This window comes from Canis lupus, chromosome 9, assembly GCF_003254725.2.
Source record: "Canis lupus dingo isolate Sandy chromosome 9, ASM325472v2, whole genome shotgun sequence".
Lineage (NCBI taxonomy): Eukaryota > Metazoa > Chordata > Mammalia > Carnivora > Canidae > Canis > Canis lupus.
This window is the reverse complement of record NC_064251.1, coordinates 5,066,718-5,080,398: the sequence shown is the minus strand read 5'-3', so window position 1 is coordinate 5,080,398 and position 13,681 is coordinate 5,066,718. Positions and strand designations below refer to the sequence as shown.

The window sequence follows — 13,681 nt, the reverse complement described above, 5'->3', positions numbered from 1 at the left end:
CATCCACCCACTTTCCACCCATCTCTCAGATCTTAATTATTCTCTGGGCCCGTGGACAATGGTGAAGTCGAGTTCTTTGGCCTCTCCGCTCCCTCCCTCCCCACCCAGCCCCAGTGCTGCTGCTGCCCCCAGCCCACTGTCCTCAACTGGGCTCAGCTGCGGTCAGACAGGGCCCCAGAACTGCCTCCCTCCTCTCCTGAGGTAACTTCGCTCCACCTGGTTTTGCTCCATCTTTTGAACCCCAGAGGCTATAGTGGAGCCCAGAATGGCTAAGAAGGGACATGCTATTTGCAGTGACTCAGGAAGAAGCTCGGCCACCAGATGAGGATGATTAATACCCAGACAGTGGTCCCTCCTGTGCACGAGTGGAACCCACCCATGAGCGCCAGCAGGTACTGTATCTTCTCCAAATCCGTCTGGCCAGCCTGTTCCTCATTTAGCTCTTTCATGTTCTCCTTGAGCTCCACGTAGAGGCCAATGATCTCTCCCATCAGACGAAATGTCTCCACCGCCATGGGGAAGCTAGGAGCCAGTTTATCCAGTGAATCGTGTCTTTCGCTCTGGAAATCACTCTTTTCTGATGAGACTCGGTAGAGGTTGTTCAGATAGTCCGTACTCCTGGCAGAGGTGGCTTCCTGGCCTGGACTAGTCTGGACAGAAATCCCTGGTTGGTCCACGGTATATATTTGTTTTGGATCCAAACTGACCTGGACGTGCTGATCTACCCCTGGGACGCCTGAGTCACGAAGGCCAGGAGGATACATTAGGTCACGGGATTCTGGGATGGAGTATGCATGGTCATGCTGCTCTGTACCTGGTTGTACCTGGCCATGCTGATCTGGGCCAAGTGATGTCAAATGCTGTTGATCTAGGTGTACAGATCCCGCACGAGTGCTTAATGGTGTTGGGCCATGCTGGTCTGCGCCAGGATGCATCAAACCTTGCTGGTAAGTTTCTGATAAACCCTGGCCAATACCTGCTGATACTAAACCTTGCTCGGCTAGGAGAGGTGACACCTGACCATATTGATATCTGCCAGGAGGTATTACACCATGCTGATATGGATGTGGTGATACAAATCTTGGAAACTCTGGGTGGACTGTTGGAGAGCCATGAAGCTCTGTGCCTGGTAGTATCAAGTCTTGTTGTTCTGTACCAGATCGCCTCAAGCCACGCTGATCAATTCCAGGCTGAACCAAACTACGCTGATCAACACTAGGCTGCATAAAACCATGTGGATATGTACCAGGTTGGGCCAAACCACGAGGATAGGCACCAGGTGGAACCAAACCACGTGGATAGGCACCAGGCTGTACTAAACCAGGCAGGTATGCACCGGGCTGTACCAAACTGGGTGGATATGCACTGGGTTGAACCAAGCCAGGAGGATATGTGCCAGGTTGAAAAAAGCCACGTGGATCTGTGCCAGCCTGTACTAAACCATGCTGATCCACTCCACGTTGCACCAAACCACCTGCACCAAGCTGCACCAAACCAGGCTGACCTACACCAGACTGAACCAAACCAGGCTGACCTGCGCCAGGTTGTACCAACCCACGCTGATCCATTCTAGGTTGGACCAAACCAGGCTGACCTGCACCAGGTTGCACCAAACCAGGCCGAGCTACACCACGTTGGACCAAACCATGCTGATCCATTTCGGGTTGGATCAAACCAGGCTGACCTGGACGAAGTTGCACCAAACCACGCTGATCCATTCCAGGTCTGACTAAAGCAGGCTGGACTGCTCCAGGTTGGACCAAACCACGCTGATCCATACCAGGTCTGACCAAAGCAGGCTGACCTGCACCAGGTTGGACCAAAGCAGGCTGACCTGCACCAGGCTGCACCAAACCACTCTGATCCATTCCAGGCTGGACCAAACCAGGCTGACTGGCATCAGGTTGCACCAAACCACGCTGATCCATTCCAGGTTGGACCAAACCAGGCCGACCTGCACCAGGCTGCACCAAGCCACGCTGATCCATTGCAGGTTGAACCAAACCAGGCTGACCTGCACCACGTTGCACCAAACCAGGCTGAGCTACACCACGTTGGACCAAACCAGGCTGAGCTGTACCAGGCTGCACCAAGCCATGCTGATCCATTCCAGGCTGACCTGCACCAGGCTGCACCAAACCACGCTGGTCTGTTCCAGGCTGCACCAAACCAGGCTGACCTGCACCAGGTTGCACCAAACCACGCTGATCCATTACAGGTTGGACCAAACCAGGCTGACTGGCATCAGGTTGCACCAAAACACGCTGATCCATTTCAGGTTGGACCAAACCAGGCTGACCTGCACCACGTTGCACCAAACCAGGCTGACCTGCACCATATTGGACCAAACCAGGCTGAGCTGTACCAGGCTGCACCAAGCCACGCTGATCTGTTCCAGGCTGCACCAAACCAGGCTGACCTATACCAGGTTGCACAAAGCCATGCTGATCCATTCCAGGTTGGACCAAACCAGGCCAACCTGCACCAGGCTGCACCAAGCCACGCTGATCCATTGCAGGTTGGACCAAACCAGGCTGACCTGCACCACGTTGCACCAAACCAGGCTGACCTGCACCATGTTGGACCAAACCAGGCTGAGCTGTACCAGGCTGCACCAAGCCACGCTGATCCATTCCAGGCTGACCTGCACCAGGCTGCACCAAACCACGCTGATCCATTGCAGGTTGGACCAAACCAGGCTGACTGGCATCAGGTTGCACCAAACCATGCTGATCCATTCCAGGTTGGACCAAACCAGGCTGACCTGCATCAGGTTGCACCAAACCACGCTGATCCATTCCAGGTTGGACCAAACCATGCTGATCCATTGCAGGTTGGACCAAACCAGGCTGACCTGCATCAGGTTGCACCAAACCATGCTGATCCATTCCACGCTGGACCAAACCAGGCTGACCTGCACCAGGTTGCACCAAACCACGCTGGTCCATTGCAGGTTGGACCAAACCACGCTGACCTGTACCAGGTTGCACCAAACTATGCTGATCCATTCTAGGTTGCACCAAACCACGCTGGTCCATTCCAGGTTGCACCAAACCAGGCCGACCTGCACCAGGTTGCACCAAACTACGCTGATCCATTTCAGGTTGTACCAAACCACGCTGATCCATTCCAGGTTGCACCAAACCATGCTGATCTGTTCCAGGTTGCACCAAACCACGCTGATCCATTCCAGGTTGGACCAAACCAGGCTGACCTGTACCAGGTTGCACCAAACTACGCTGATCCATTCCAGGTTGCACCAAACCATGCTGACCTGCACCAACTTGGACCAAACCACGCTGACCTGCACCAGGTTGCGTCAAACCATGCTGATCCAAACCATGCTGAGCTATACCAGGTTGCACTAAACCATACTGATCCATTGCATGTTGGACCAAACCAGGCTGGCCACCAGGTTGGATCAAACTAGGCTGACCTATACCAGGTTGGACTAAACTGTACTGGTCCATTCCAGGCTGGATCAAACCACGCTGACCTGCACCAGGCTGGACCAAACTAGGCTGACCTGCACCAGGCTGCACCAAACCACGCTGATCCATTCCAAGTTGGACTGAATCATACTGATCTATTCCAGGTTGGACCAAACCACGCTGACTTGCAACAGGCTGCACCAAACTGGGCTGACCTGCACCAGGTTGAACCAAACCACGCTGATCCATTTCAGGTTGGACCAAACCATGTTGATCCATTTCCAGCTGCCCCAAAACATTCTGACCCATCCTAAGTTGGGCTAAATCTTGCTGACCCATTCCAGATGGCATCAAACTAGGCTGAACTGCACTAGGCTGGACCAAACCAAATGGATATACATCAGGCTGTACTAAGCCAAATGGATATGCAACAGGCTGTCCCCAGCCACTGGGATATGGACCAGGTTGTACCCAATCAGGTAGATAAGCACCAGGCTGGACCAAACCACTTTGACCTACAATAGGCTGCACCAAACCAGGCTGACTTACACTAGGCCGACCTGCAATAGGAGGCACCAAACCAGGCTGACTTACACTAGGCCGACCTGCAACAGGAGGCACCAAACCAGGCTGACTTACACTAGGCCGACCTGCAACAGGCGGCACCAAACCAGGCTGACTTACACTAGGCCGACCTGCAACAGGCGGCACCAAACCAGGCTGACTTACACTAGGCCGACCTGCAACAGGCGGCACCAAACCAGGCTGACTTACACTAGGCCGACCTGCAACAGGCGGCACCAAACCAGGCTGACTTACACTAGGCCGACCTGCAACAGGCGGCACCAAACCAGGCTGACTTACACTAGGCCGACCTGCAACAGGCGGCACCAAACCAGGCTGACTTGTACTAGGCCGACCTGCAACAGGCGGCACCAAACCAGGCTGACTTGTACTAGGCCGACCTGCAACAGGTGGCACCAAACCAGGCTGACTTGTACTAGGCCGACCTGCAACAGGTGGCACCAAACCAGGCTGACTTGCTTCAGGCTGCACCAAATCACGTTGATCTGCACCAGGCTGCACCAAACCAAGCTGATCTGCACCAGGCTGAACCAAACCACGCTGACCTGTACCAGGTCGGGCCAAAGTAGTCTGATCTGTACCAGTTGCTACCAAACCACGTGGATCTGCCCCAGGCTGGATTACATCATGCTGCTCTGTACCAGGTTGAATGAACCCAGATGTTTCCAAACCAGACTGTACAAAACCTTGCTGATCTGCAGCAACTTGCATCAAACCAGGTGGTACCAAACCACGTTGATCTGTAAGATATGGAACCAATCCACGTTGATCCATTCCTTGTTGATCCGTGGCAGATACTAAAAATCCATGCTGATCTATGCTAAAGGGTACCAATCCATGCTGATCCACACCAGACTGTTGGTCTGCGCCAGGAGGTATTGCACCATGCTGATATGTGCTAAGTGGAACCATACCAGGCTGACCTGTACTAGGTAGTTCCAATCTTTGCTGATCTGTGCCAGGTGCCAATGGTGGCACCATACCACGCTGCTGATCCATGCCAGGTAGTACCAAGCCCTGCTCATCCATTCCAGGTGGCATCACACCAAGCTGACCCATGCTGTGGGGTACCACACCATGTGGGTAAGTGCTAGGTTGGAGCAATGGAAGCTGATCCATGCCAAGTGGTCCTAATCCATGCTGATCTGGCCTTGAATAGATGTGACCCTGGCTTACAGACACCTCCCCATGCTGATCTGGGTATACAGGATGATGCCAGTCTCTGGCCACAGAAGCTAAGTCCTGTTGAACTGGACCAGGGTGTGCCTCTCGTTCATCTTTTCTTAGGTGTGCTAAGCTGTGCAGCTGAGGCTCTCTCATCCTACGACGATCTGACTCTTTTCTGAATTGGGACATAGACGGGTGATGGGGCTTTGCCAGGCCAGCTTCATCACGGGCCCTTGGATGTTCTCTACCAGGGAATGCAGTAGCAGAGGCACCTCTGCTTCGTTCCCTGGTAACCCCCTCAGAGGGGTAAACTGTACCACTGATTCCTGCTGATGAGGTCCGATCTGAGCCATAGCCACTGGCAGTATCCAAAGCCGGGTCAGCACTTGAGTGCTTGATGGAGACTCCACTTTGAATTCCATCATTTGATGTTATGGAAGCGTGTGCTTTGCGTTTAGGAAGGCCTGTTGTTGTCTCTGAGCCCTGGTTGAAGAGGAAGAATGAAGTCAGTAACTACAAGTAGAAAGGACTTAGCATAAGGCATGAAGGGAAGAAAATCTGGGACATCTGACTAGGATGACTTAGGGATTTTGGAGAGAAACACCCTCTGGTCCCCAAAACTAAGCTGGGCACAAAGGCTTTGACATTCTTGAAGGATAGATCTCTAAGGCTTTGAGAATCTGCACATTTGCAAATGGCATAATAATATGGCCCAGCGGTTTGGCGCCACCTTCAGCCTGGGGTATGATCCTGGAGACCCAGGATAGATGCCACGTCAGGCTCCCTGCGTGGAGCCTGCTTCTCCCTCTGCCTGTGTCTCTGCCTCTCTCTCTCTGTCATGAATAAATAAAATAAAATAAAATAAAATAAAATAAAATAAAATAAAATAAAATGTTATTTCTCCCCGTAAAAGGCACTGGAAACACTATACAAGTGATCTACTCCAACTATTCCTGGGTCTACACATAAAGGACATGAGTAATTTATTAAGTTTAAAATATAAAGTCTGCCCTATCATTGGCCCACTGCTGATGGTAAAAGTATCACTGCAGGGCAAGTAAACCGTATATCCAAAATGTAAATGCACAAACTCTTGGATCCAGAAATTCTATAGATAAGATTTTCCCTATGGATTTTTACAAAGGACTGCCAGGATATATGTACAGAGTCTGCAATTCTGTTTATGAAAATAGGTTATCAATAGGGGACTGATATATATAGGGGGCATGCCCATATAGAATACCAAGGACCTGTTAAAAAAAAGATTATGGACCATTTCCATTTCCAGCCCAAATGGAAGAACAGGGATGAGATTTACCCTCCTGTTTGTAACCAAAACCCAAGAACCAAAAGCAACAAAAGCTATGAAATGGTGGTTTTCTAAACACTGGATATCAGCTAATGAAAGCTCACAACCCCTGAAAGATGGAGAGACAAACTAGGTGAGCCCTGTGGTTGTCTCAGCTTACTGTCTCAATAGAGTTTCCAGGCTGCAGTGCCCCTGAAAAGGGTCTGAGTTGAGGGGACAAACACGAGCATGCAGGGAGACTGAAGCAACTAGAGGTAGATCATAGGACAGAGTATCAGAAAGAAAGGAGTTGCACAGGGGTGCCTGGTGGCTCAGTTGGCTGAGCATCTGACTCTTGATTTTGGCTCAGGCCATGATCTCAGGGTCCTGGGATTGAGCCCCATGTCAGGATCCACGCTCAGGGGAGAGGAGGAGTCAGCTTGAGGATTCTCTCTCCCTCTCCCTCTGCCCCTTCCCTGACTCATGTTCTCTTTCTCTCTCTCAAATAGATAAATATATCATAAAAAAAGAAAAACCATGGAGATATACATAGAGAGGACTCAGGAGATCTGTAGAGGGTCCTCTTTGGGTAGTCAGCACAGAAATGATCAGCAGTATATGTGAGGAAACTCCCCAAGGTTGGGAAAAGAGCCATCTGCAAGGCTGGAGGGAACAGTGCCCAGACTCTCATGGGGCTGGGAACAGTGCCTGTTTCTATCAGCCAGTTTGGAAAAAACTCAATTCAGGGGAGAGTACTCAGAAAGGTGTTGCCTCAAAAGTGGAGAATAATCAGCTCTACACTGAACATTGCTATGGACCCACTAAAAAAATAACCAAACAAAATATACCATAAAAGAAACAACAAGTGAATTAAAATGGTACACTAGAATACACTTACTTAACACAAAAGAGACGAAATTGAGGAATGGAGGAACAGATAAGACAGAAGACATATAGAAAATAACAAATGGAAGATATAAACCTACTTTATCAGTAATTAAACACTCCAATCAGAAGATGGGGATTTGCAGAATGGATTTAGAAACATGATCCAGGGGGCCCACACTCACTGTGTGCAACCCTTTCTTTTGAGGCCTGGAGGCACATGAGACCCTCTCCATGGACTGGCAGCCATGGTCAGGGAGGACACGGTAGCAAGCACCAGCATGTGTGTCCCGGTGGCAGGAGTGGGGCTGGCCCAGCACATATTCACCTTGAAGAGAAACATGAGGCAGAAGCCCAAGATCATTGAGATGCCTGTATCCAAGCCCTGCATCTCTGGATGTTGCTTACTGACTATGCTGTTGTTCCAGGACAAATTTAAGAACAGAAGAACTTGGAGTGCCTTTAAGGACAGTTGAATAACCAAGAAGTGACTAATCAAGAATTTGATGTACGTGTGAAAATGAGGTCAGAATTTCAAAAAAAGTTCAGTTTACATCAAAACTCTGTAAGAGAAGAAATTATCTGCAGTCTTATCCAAGAAGGACCTGCCACCTTTAAGATAGTCATAGACTTCAACACGACACTAAGTAGATTTTCCTACAAAGGGAAAAGATGCCCAACATGTCATAATATTGACAATTATAAGCTGGTTACAGATCGAGGTCAGAGTTACTGCAAGTAAAGGAAAAAGACTATGCTATTAAAATTGATCCTTTTCCTACAATAGAAGAGAATTACCCTTTTTATTAAAAAAAAATTATTCATGAGAGACAGAGAAAGAGAGGGGCAGAGACACAGGCAGAGGGAGAAGCAGGCTCAATGCAGGGAGCCCCATGTGGGACTCAATCCCGGGACTCCAGGATCAGGCCCTGGGCTGAAGGCGGCGCTAAACCACTGAGCCACCCAGGCTGCCTGAGAAGTACCCTTGTATGGTTGAAAGGTACCCTAAATCACAAGGTTTGCTTGTTGAACAAGCTCTACCAGAAGCTAAACTGAAAGAAACTGTGGCAGAATCTGATGTATGTTCAGGGAAGGATACGAGAATGTTGTCAGTAAGCTCCAACAACACAGTCTCCCCAGGTTCACATTTTCAGCTGGTATCCATGATGTACTAGAAGAAGTATCCCTCAAGCTAGAGTTGATCATCCAAACGTCAGAGTCATGACCAACTTCGTGGATTTTGATGAAAAAGGAGTGTTCAAAGGACTTAAAGGAGGACTAATTCATGAATTTAACAGATATGGTAGGGCTATGAGCAACAGAGAACATCTCCATCAACTATAAGACGGTAACAACACAATTCTGCTGGGAGACTCCTAAGGAGGCTTGAGAATGGCAGATGGACTAGCCCATGTTGAACACATTCTGGAAACTGGATACCAAATGATAGTGTAAAGGAGCTTTTACAAAAAAAGTACATGGACTCTTATGATATTATTTTAGCAAAAGATGAATCATTGGAGGTAGCCAACACTGTCTTACAGAAGATTCTGTAGATAAGCATTCTTTAAGACCTCTTCCCTGTGGATACAATTGATGCAAGAACTGCTTGTCCATTTGTCTTGCTCAAAAACTCTTATTTGTAATATATTCTTGCCCTTGAAGTTTTCCTCTGCATTACTGAAGTAACTTCAAACACAAAAAAGGACCTGTAAGGTCCTTTTTTCCACTTCTCTCAATACACTCCTCACCATATTTTTTAACAGATTTTTAAAAAATTAAAAAAGCCTCAAAACAAAACTTAAAGTCAAAATATTAAAAAATAACTCCTCTAACTTTTCCAAAATGAATTTTGTAGTTTATGTTTTTAGGGCCTTCTTAGTACTGGTAAAGTTTGTAGAAGTTAAGAAGTTTTATGAAATGGTGAAACAATGTGCATGATTTTAAGTTTTGTTCCTTTCATAATTTAGGTGAATTATGCTGATGGCATAATCATCTCCCAATATTGTATTATGTGTGATATTTTGTTTTAGGAACATTAATATTTACCATAAAACATTAGCACTTGGTGTTTAAAAAAACTTTGGATCCCTGGGTGCCGCAGCGGTTTACGCCTGCCTTTGGCCCAGGGCGCGATCCTGGAGACCCGGGATCGAATCCCACGTCGGGCTCCCGGTGCATGGAGCCTGCTTCTCCCTCTGCCTGTGTCTCTGCCTCTCTCTCTCTCTCTCTCTGTGACTATCATAAAAAATAAAATAAAATAAAAATAAAAAATTAAAAAAAAAAACAAAAAAACTGTTGGTGGGATCCCTGGGTGGCGCAGCGGTTTGGCGCCTGCCTTTGGCCCAAGGCGCGATCCTGGAGACCTGGGATCGAATCCCACATCGGGCTCCCGGTGCATGGAGCCTGCTTCTCCCTCTGCCTGTGTCTCTGCCTCTCTCTCTCTCTCTCTCTCTCTCTGTGACTATCATAAATAAATAAAAATTTAAAAAATTTTTTAAAAAACTGTTGGTATCGACGTTACTAATCATTACAAAATGTTCTATAGAGAAGCACAGATAATAAACATGAAATGAAAAGCAAAACCAAAAAACAAAACCCATACATGATCCAACTAAATGCTGTCTATAAGAGATCTATGTTAGAGTCAAAGAAAGAAACAGGTAAAAAGTAAAAGGATAGAAAAAAAATAAATGCAAATAATCAAAAGAGAGCTGGGGGCACTGCCTGGCTGGCTCAGTTGATGGAGCATGGGACTCTCAATTTCAGGATTGTGAGTTCAACCCCTACCTCCAATGTAGAGATAAAGAAGGAGGAGGAGGAGGAGGAGGAGTAGAGGGGGGGAGGAGGAGGAGGAGGAGAAGAGTTTGAGTAGCTGTGTTAATATCAGACAACATTGTTAATAGAGACAAAGAAAGACATTTTACACTGATAAAAGAGTCAATTTATTTAAAAGATGTAATAGTTTAAAAAAATATATGAACCCAACCATAGTGCCCTAACAAACATGAAGAAAACCTGACAGAATTAAAGGAAGAAACAGACAAGTCAACAATAATAGTTGCAGACTTTAATATCTCACTTTTGATAGGGATAGAATACAGATAGGCAGAAGATCAACTAGAAAATAAAAGACTTGATCTATGGACCAACTGTACCAGCAAACATCTGTAGAACACTCCACCCAAGAAGATCTGAATAAACACTCTTCCTGCATGCACGCAGAACATTTTCCACAACAAACCATATGTTGGGCCACTAGAAAACAAAATGAAATACAAAACACAGGAAAAATAAAGATGTTTTCAAACAACTAAATACAAGCTGAAATTCATGAACAGCAAGACTCACTCTATAAGAAATGTTAAGTGAAATCCTTCAGGCAAACAGAAAATGATACCAGAGGGGTAACAAGCACTGGAAATGATGTTTTTTCTTGACTCAAATCCCTTTGAAAGATAAACGACTGAACAAAATAATAAGACTGTATTGTAGGGTTTATAACAAATGTAAAAGTAAAACGCATGACAACAACAGCATAGAATAGGAATTGGCAAAGGCACCTGGGTGGCTCAGTGGTTGAGCATCTGCCTTTGGCTCAGGTCATGCTCCTGGAGTCCTCGGATCGAGTCCTGCATTGGGCTTCTCGCAGGGAACCTGCTTCTCCCTCTACCTGTCTCTGCCTCTCTCTGTGTGTCTCTCATGAATAAATATTTTAAAAATCTTAAAAAAAAAAAAAAAAAAGAACAGGAATTGGCAAGCGATGGTCCATGGGCCAAAACCAGCCCATCATCTGTTTTTGTAAATGACGTTTTATTGGGACACAGACACACTCATTCACTTATGTATTGTTTATGGTTGCTTTCACAATAACAATAGAGTTGAGCAATTGTGACAAAGACTGTATGACCCACAAAACCTAAAATATTTCCTTGGCTCCTTCACAAAAAGTTTGTTGACTCCAGAATTAAAGGCCTCTAGAAGTATTTTACTGTAAAATCCTAATATAACTTGAAGGTGGATTGTGATAAGCTAAAGATGTATAAATCTAGAAACCTTAAAGCAACCACTCAAATAACACAGATGTATAGCTAATAAGCCAATAAGGATGTTAAAAAGCAAAAACACTCAAATAATACAAAAGAAGTAGACAAAGAGGGAAAAGGAAGAAAAAGCAGATGGAACAAATAGAACACTAATAGTAGGATGACAGACTCAACCCTAATTATATCAATAATCACATTAAATGTAAATGATCAAAACAGCCTGATTAAAAAGCAGAGATTGTCAGGGGCACCTGGGTGGCTCAGTCAGTTGAGCATCTGACTTTGGCTCAGGTTATGAACTCAGGATCCTGGGATAGAGCCCTGAGTTGGGCTCCAGTGGGGAGTCCACTTCTCCCTTTCCCTCTTCCTGTATACCTCTCCTCATTGCTTGTGCTCATACATTCTCTCTCTCAAATAAATAAAATCTTTTTTTTTTGTTCCAAATAATTATTGAAATCTCTAATACAACATTTCTGGATGTTCCCAACATTTGATTAATGAGCTAAAAATGAACAATTCTAATTTGTTGAGCAAAAATAATTTCAAAAATTTAATGAGATCACAACCATATAGTTTTATTGTTTCCAATATTTTTGAAAATCTTTTTTAAAAAAAAATCAAAGGTTGTCAGATTGGTTAAAAAAACAAGATCAACTACATGCCACTTACAAGAAAAAAAACTTTATACAGAGAGACATACATAGGTAAAACAAAAAAGAATTGGAGAAGATAAACCATATTCATAGTAAAAGAAAAAACTAAGAGCTGAAATCACTATATTAATATCAGACAAGGTAGATTTCAGAACTAAGAATATTACTAGGGATAAAAAGATCATTTCTTTTTTTTTTTTTTTTTTTTTTAGATTTTATTTATTTATTCATGAGAGACAGACAGAGGCAGAGACACAGGCAGAGGGAGAAGCAGGCTCCCTGCAGGGAGCCCGATGTGGGACTCGATCTGGAGTCTCCAGGATCACGCCCTGGGCCAAAGGCAGACACTCAACCACCAAGTCACCCAGGTGCCCCAAAAAATGTCATTTCTTAACATAAGGAGATCAATTCATCAAGAAGGCATAACAATCCTAAACGTTTCTGCACCTAATGACAGGGCTTCAAAATATGTGAAGCAAAACCGGATACACCAACAAGGAGATATGGACAAATCCACAGTTATAGTCAGAGATTTCAATACCTTGCTCTCCATAATTGACAAGTAGGCTGGAAATCAGCAAGGTCATTGTTTTTGTTTTCTGGAGCTGCTATAACAAACAGACTAGGTGACTTATGCAACAGAAATGTATTGTCTCACAGCTCTGGAGGCCAGAGGTTCAGGATCAGGTGTTAGCAGTGTCGGTTCCCTCTGAAGCTGTGACGGAGAATCTGTTCTATGCGCTCTTCTGGCCGCTGGTGGCCTCAGGCATTCGTCTATGGTTTCTTCTCCTGACCATCTATGGACAGTCATCTCCAATCTGTATGTGTCTGTCTTTCTGTCCAAATTTCCCCTTTGTATAGAGATTCACTTATATTGGATTAGGGCCCACCTTATTGACCTCGTCTTAACTTGATCATCTGTAAAGACCCAGTTCCAAATAAGGCCACATTTACAGATCCTGGAAGTTAGGACTTCACCACCTTTTAGGAGGGGTGGGGAAGGACACAGTTTAACCCTAAACAGATACAGTAACTTGAATGACACTATAACCTACTGGACCCAATTGACATTTACAGGCTATTTCCCTCAGCAACAGCAGGAGACAAATTGTTCTCAAGGGCACACAAAACACTTCACAACATAGACCTTATTCTGGGCTGTAAAATATACATCTATCAACTTAAAAGGATTCAAATGGTACAAATTATATTCTCTGATCACAATGGAATTAAATTAGAAACCAGTGACAGAAAGATCCCTGGAACATCCCCCAAATATTTAGAAACAAAATAACAGACTGCTAAATAGATCATGGATTAAAGAAGAAATCAAAATGGATACAGAAAGTATTTTGAACTATATACCAGAATTTGAGGGATGCTGCTAGAGCAACACTTAAGGACATATTTATAGCACTAAGTGCCAATACTGAAATAGAAAAAAAGAGTCTCAGTTTGCACTTCAAGAAACCAGCAAAAGAAGAGCAAATTAAGCCCAAAGCAAAGTAGAAGAAAGGAAATGATGAAGATCAGAGCAGAAAGCAATGGACAGAAAACAAAATCGGTAAAATGAAAAACAAGTTATTCGAGTAAATCAATATAATTGATAAACCTCTAGACAGACTG

At 45.4% G+C, this 13,681-nt stretch overlaps 1 protein-coding gene and 1 pseudogene across 20 annotated transcripts in view; one reads left to right on the top strand and one right to left on the bottom strand.

The window, feature by feature from the left end:
- The window catches only part of QRICH2 (glutamine rich 2), a 34,113-nt gene that overhangs the window by 11,150 nt on the left and 9,282 nt on the right, over positions 1–13,681 (bottom strand). For 4 of the 20 annotated variants that reach the window (XR_007412807.1, XM_049113899.1, XM_049113900.1 and 1 more), the window contains exons 5-6: positions 2,429–5,666; positions 377–2,188 (exon numbers count right to left, since the gene is read on the bottom strand). Coding sequence is in view for 19 of the 20 variants with exons in the window: in XM_049113899.1 (XP_048969856.1) it covers positions 377–2,188; positions 2,429–5,666 (5,050 nt within the window). In the remaining variant the exon portion in view is untranslated. Of the gene's footprint in view, positions 1–376; positions 2,189–2,278; positions 5,667–13,681 lie in introns of all 20 variants that reach the window. The other 16 variants (XM_049113912.1, XM_049113903.1, XM_049113911.1 and 13 more) reach the window with 16 other exon arrangements.
- On the top strand, positions 8,226–9,606 carry LOC112672994 (cytosolic 5'-nucleotidase 3A-like; annotated as a pseudogene).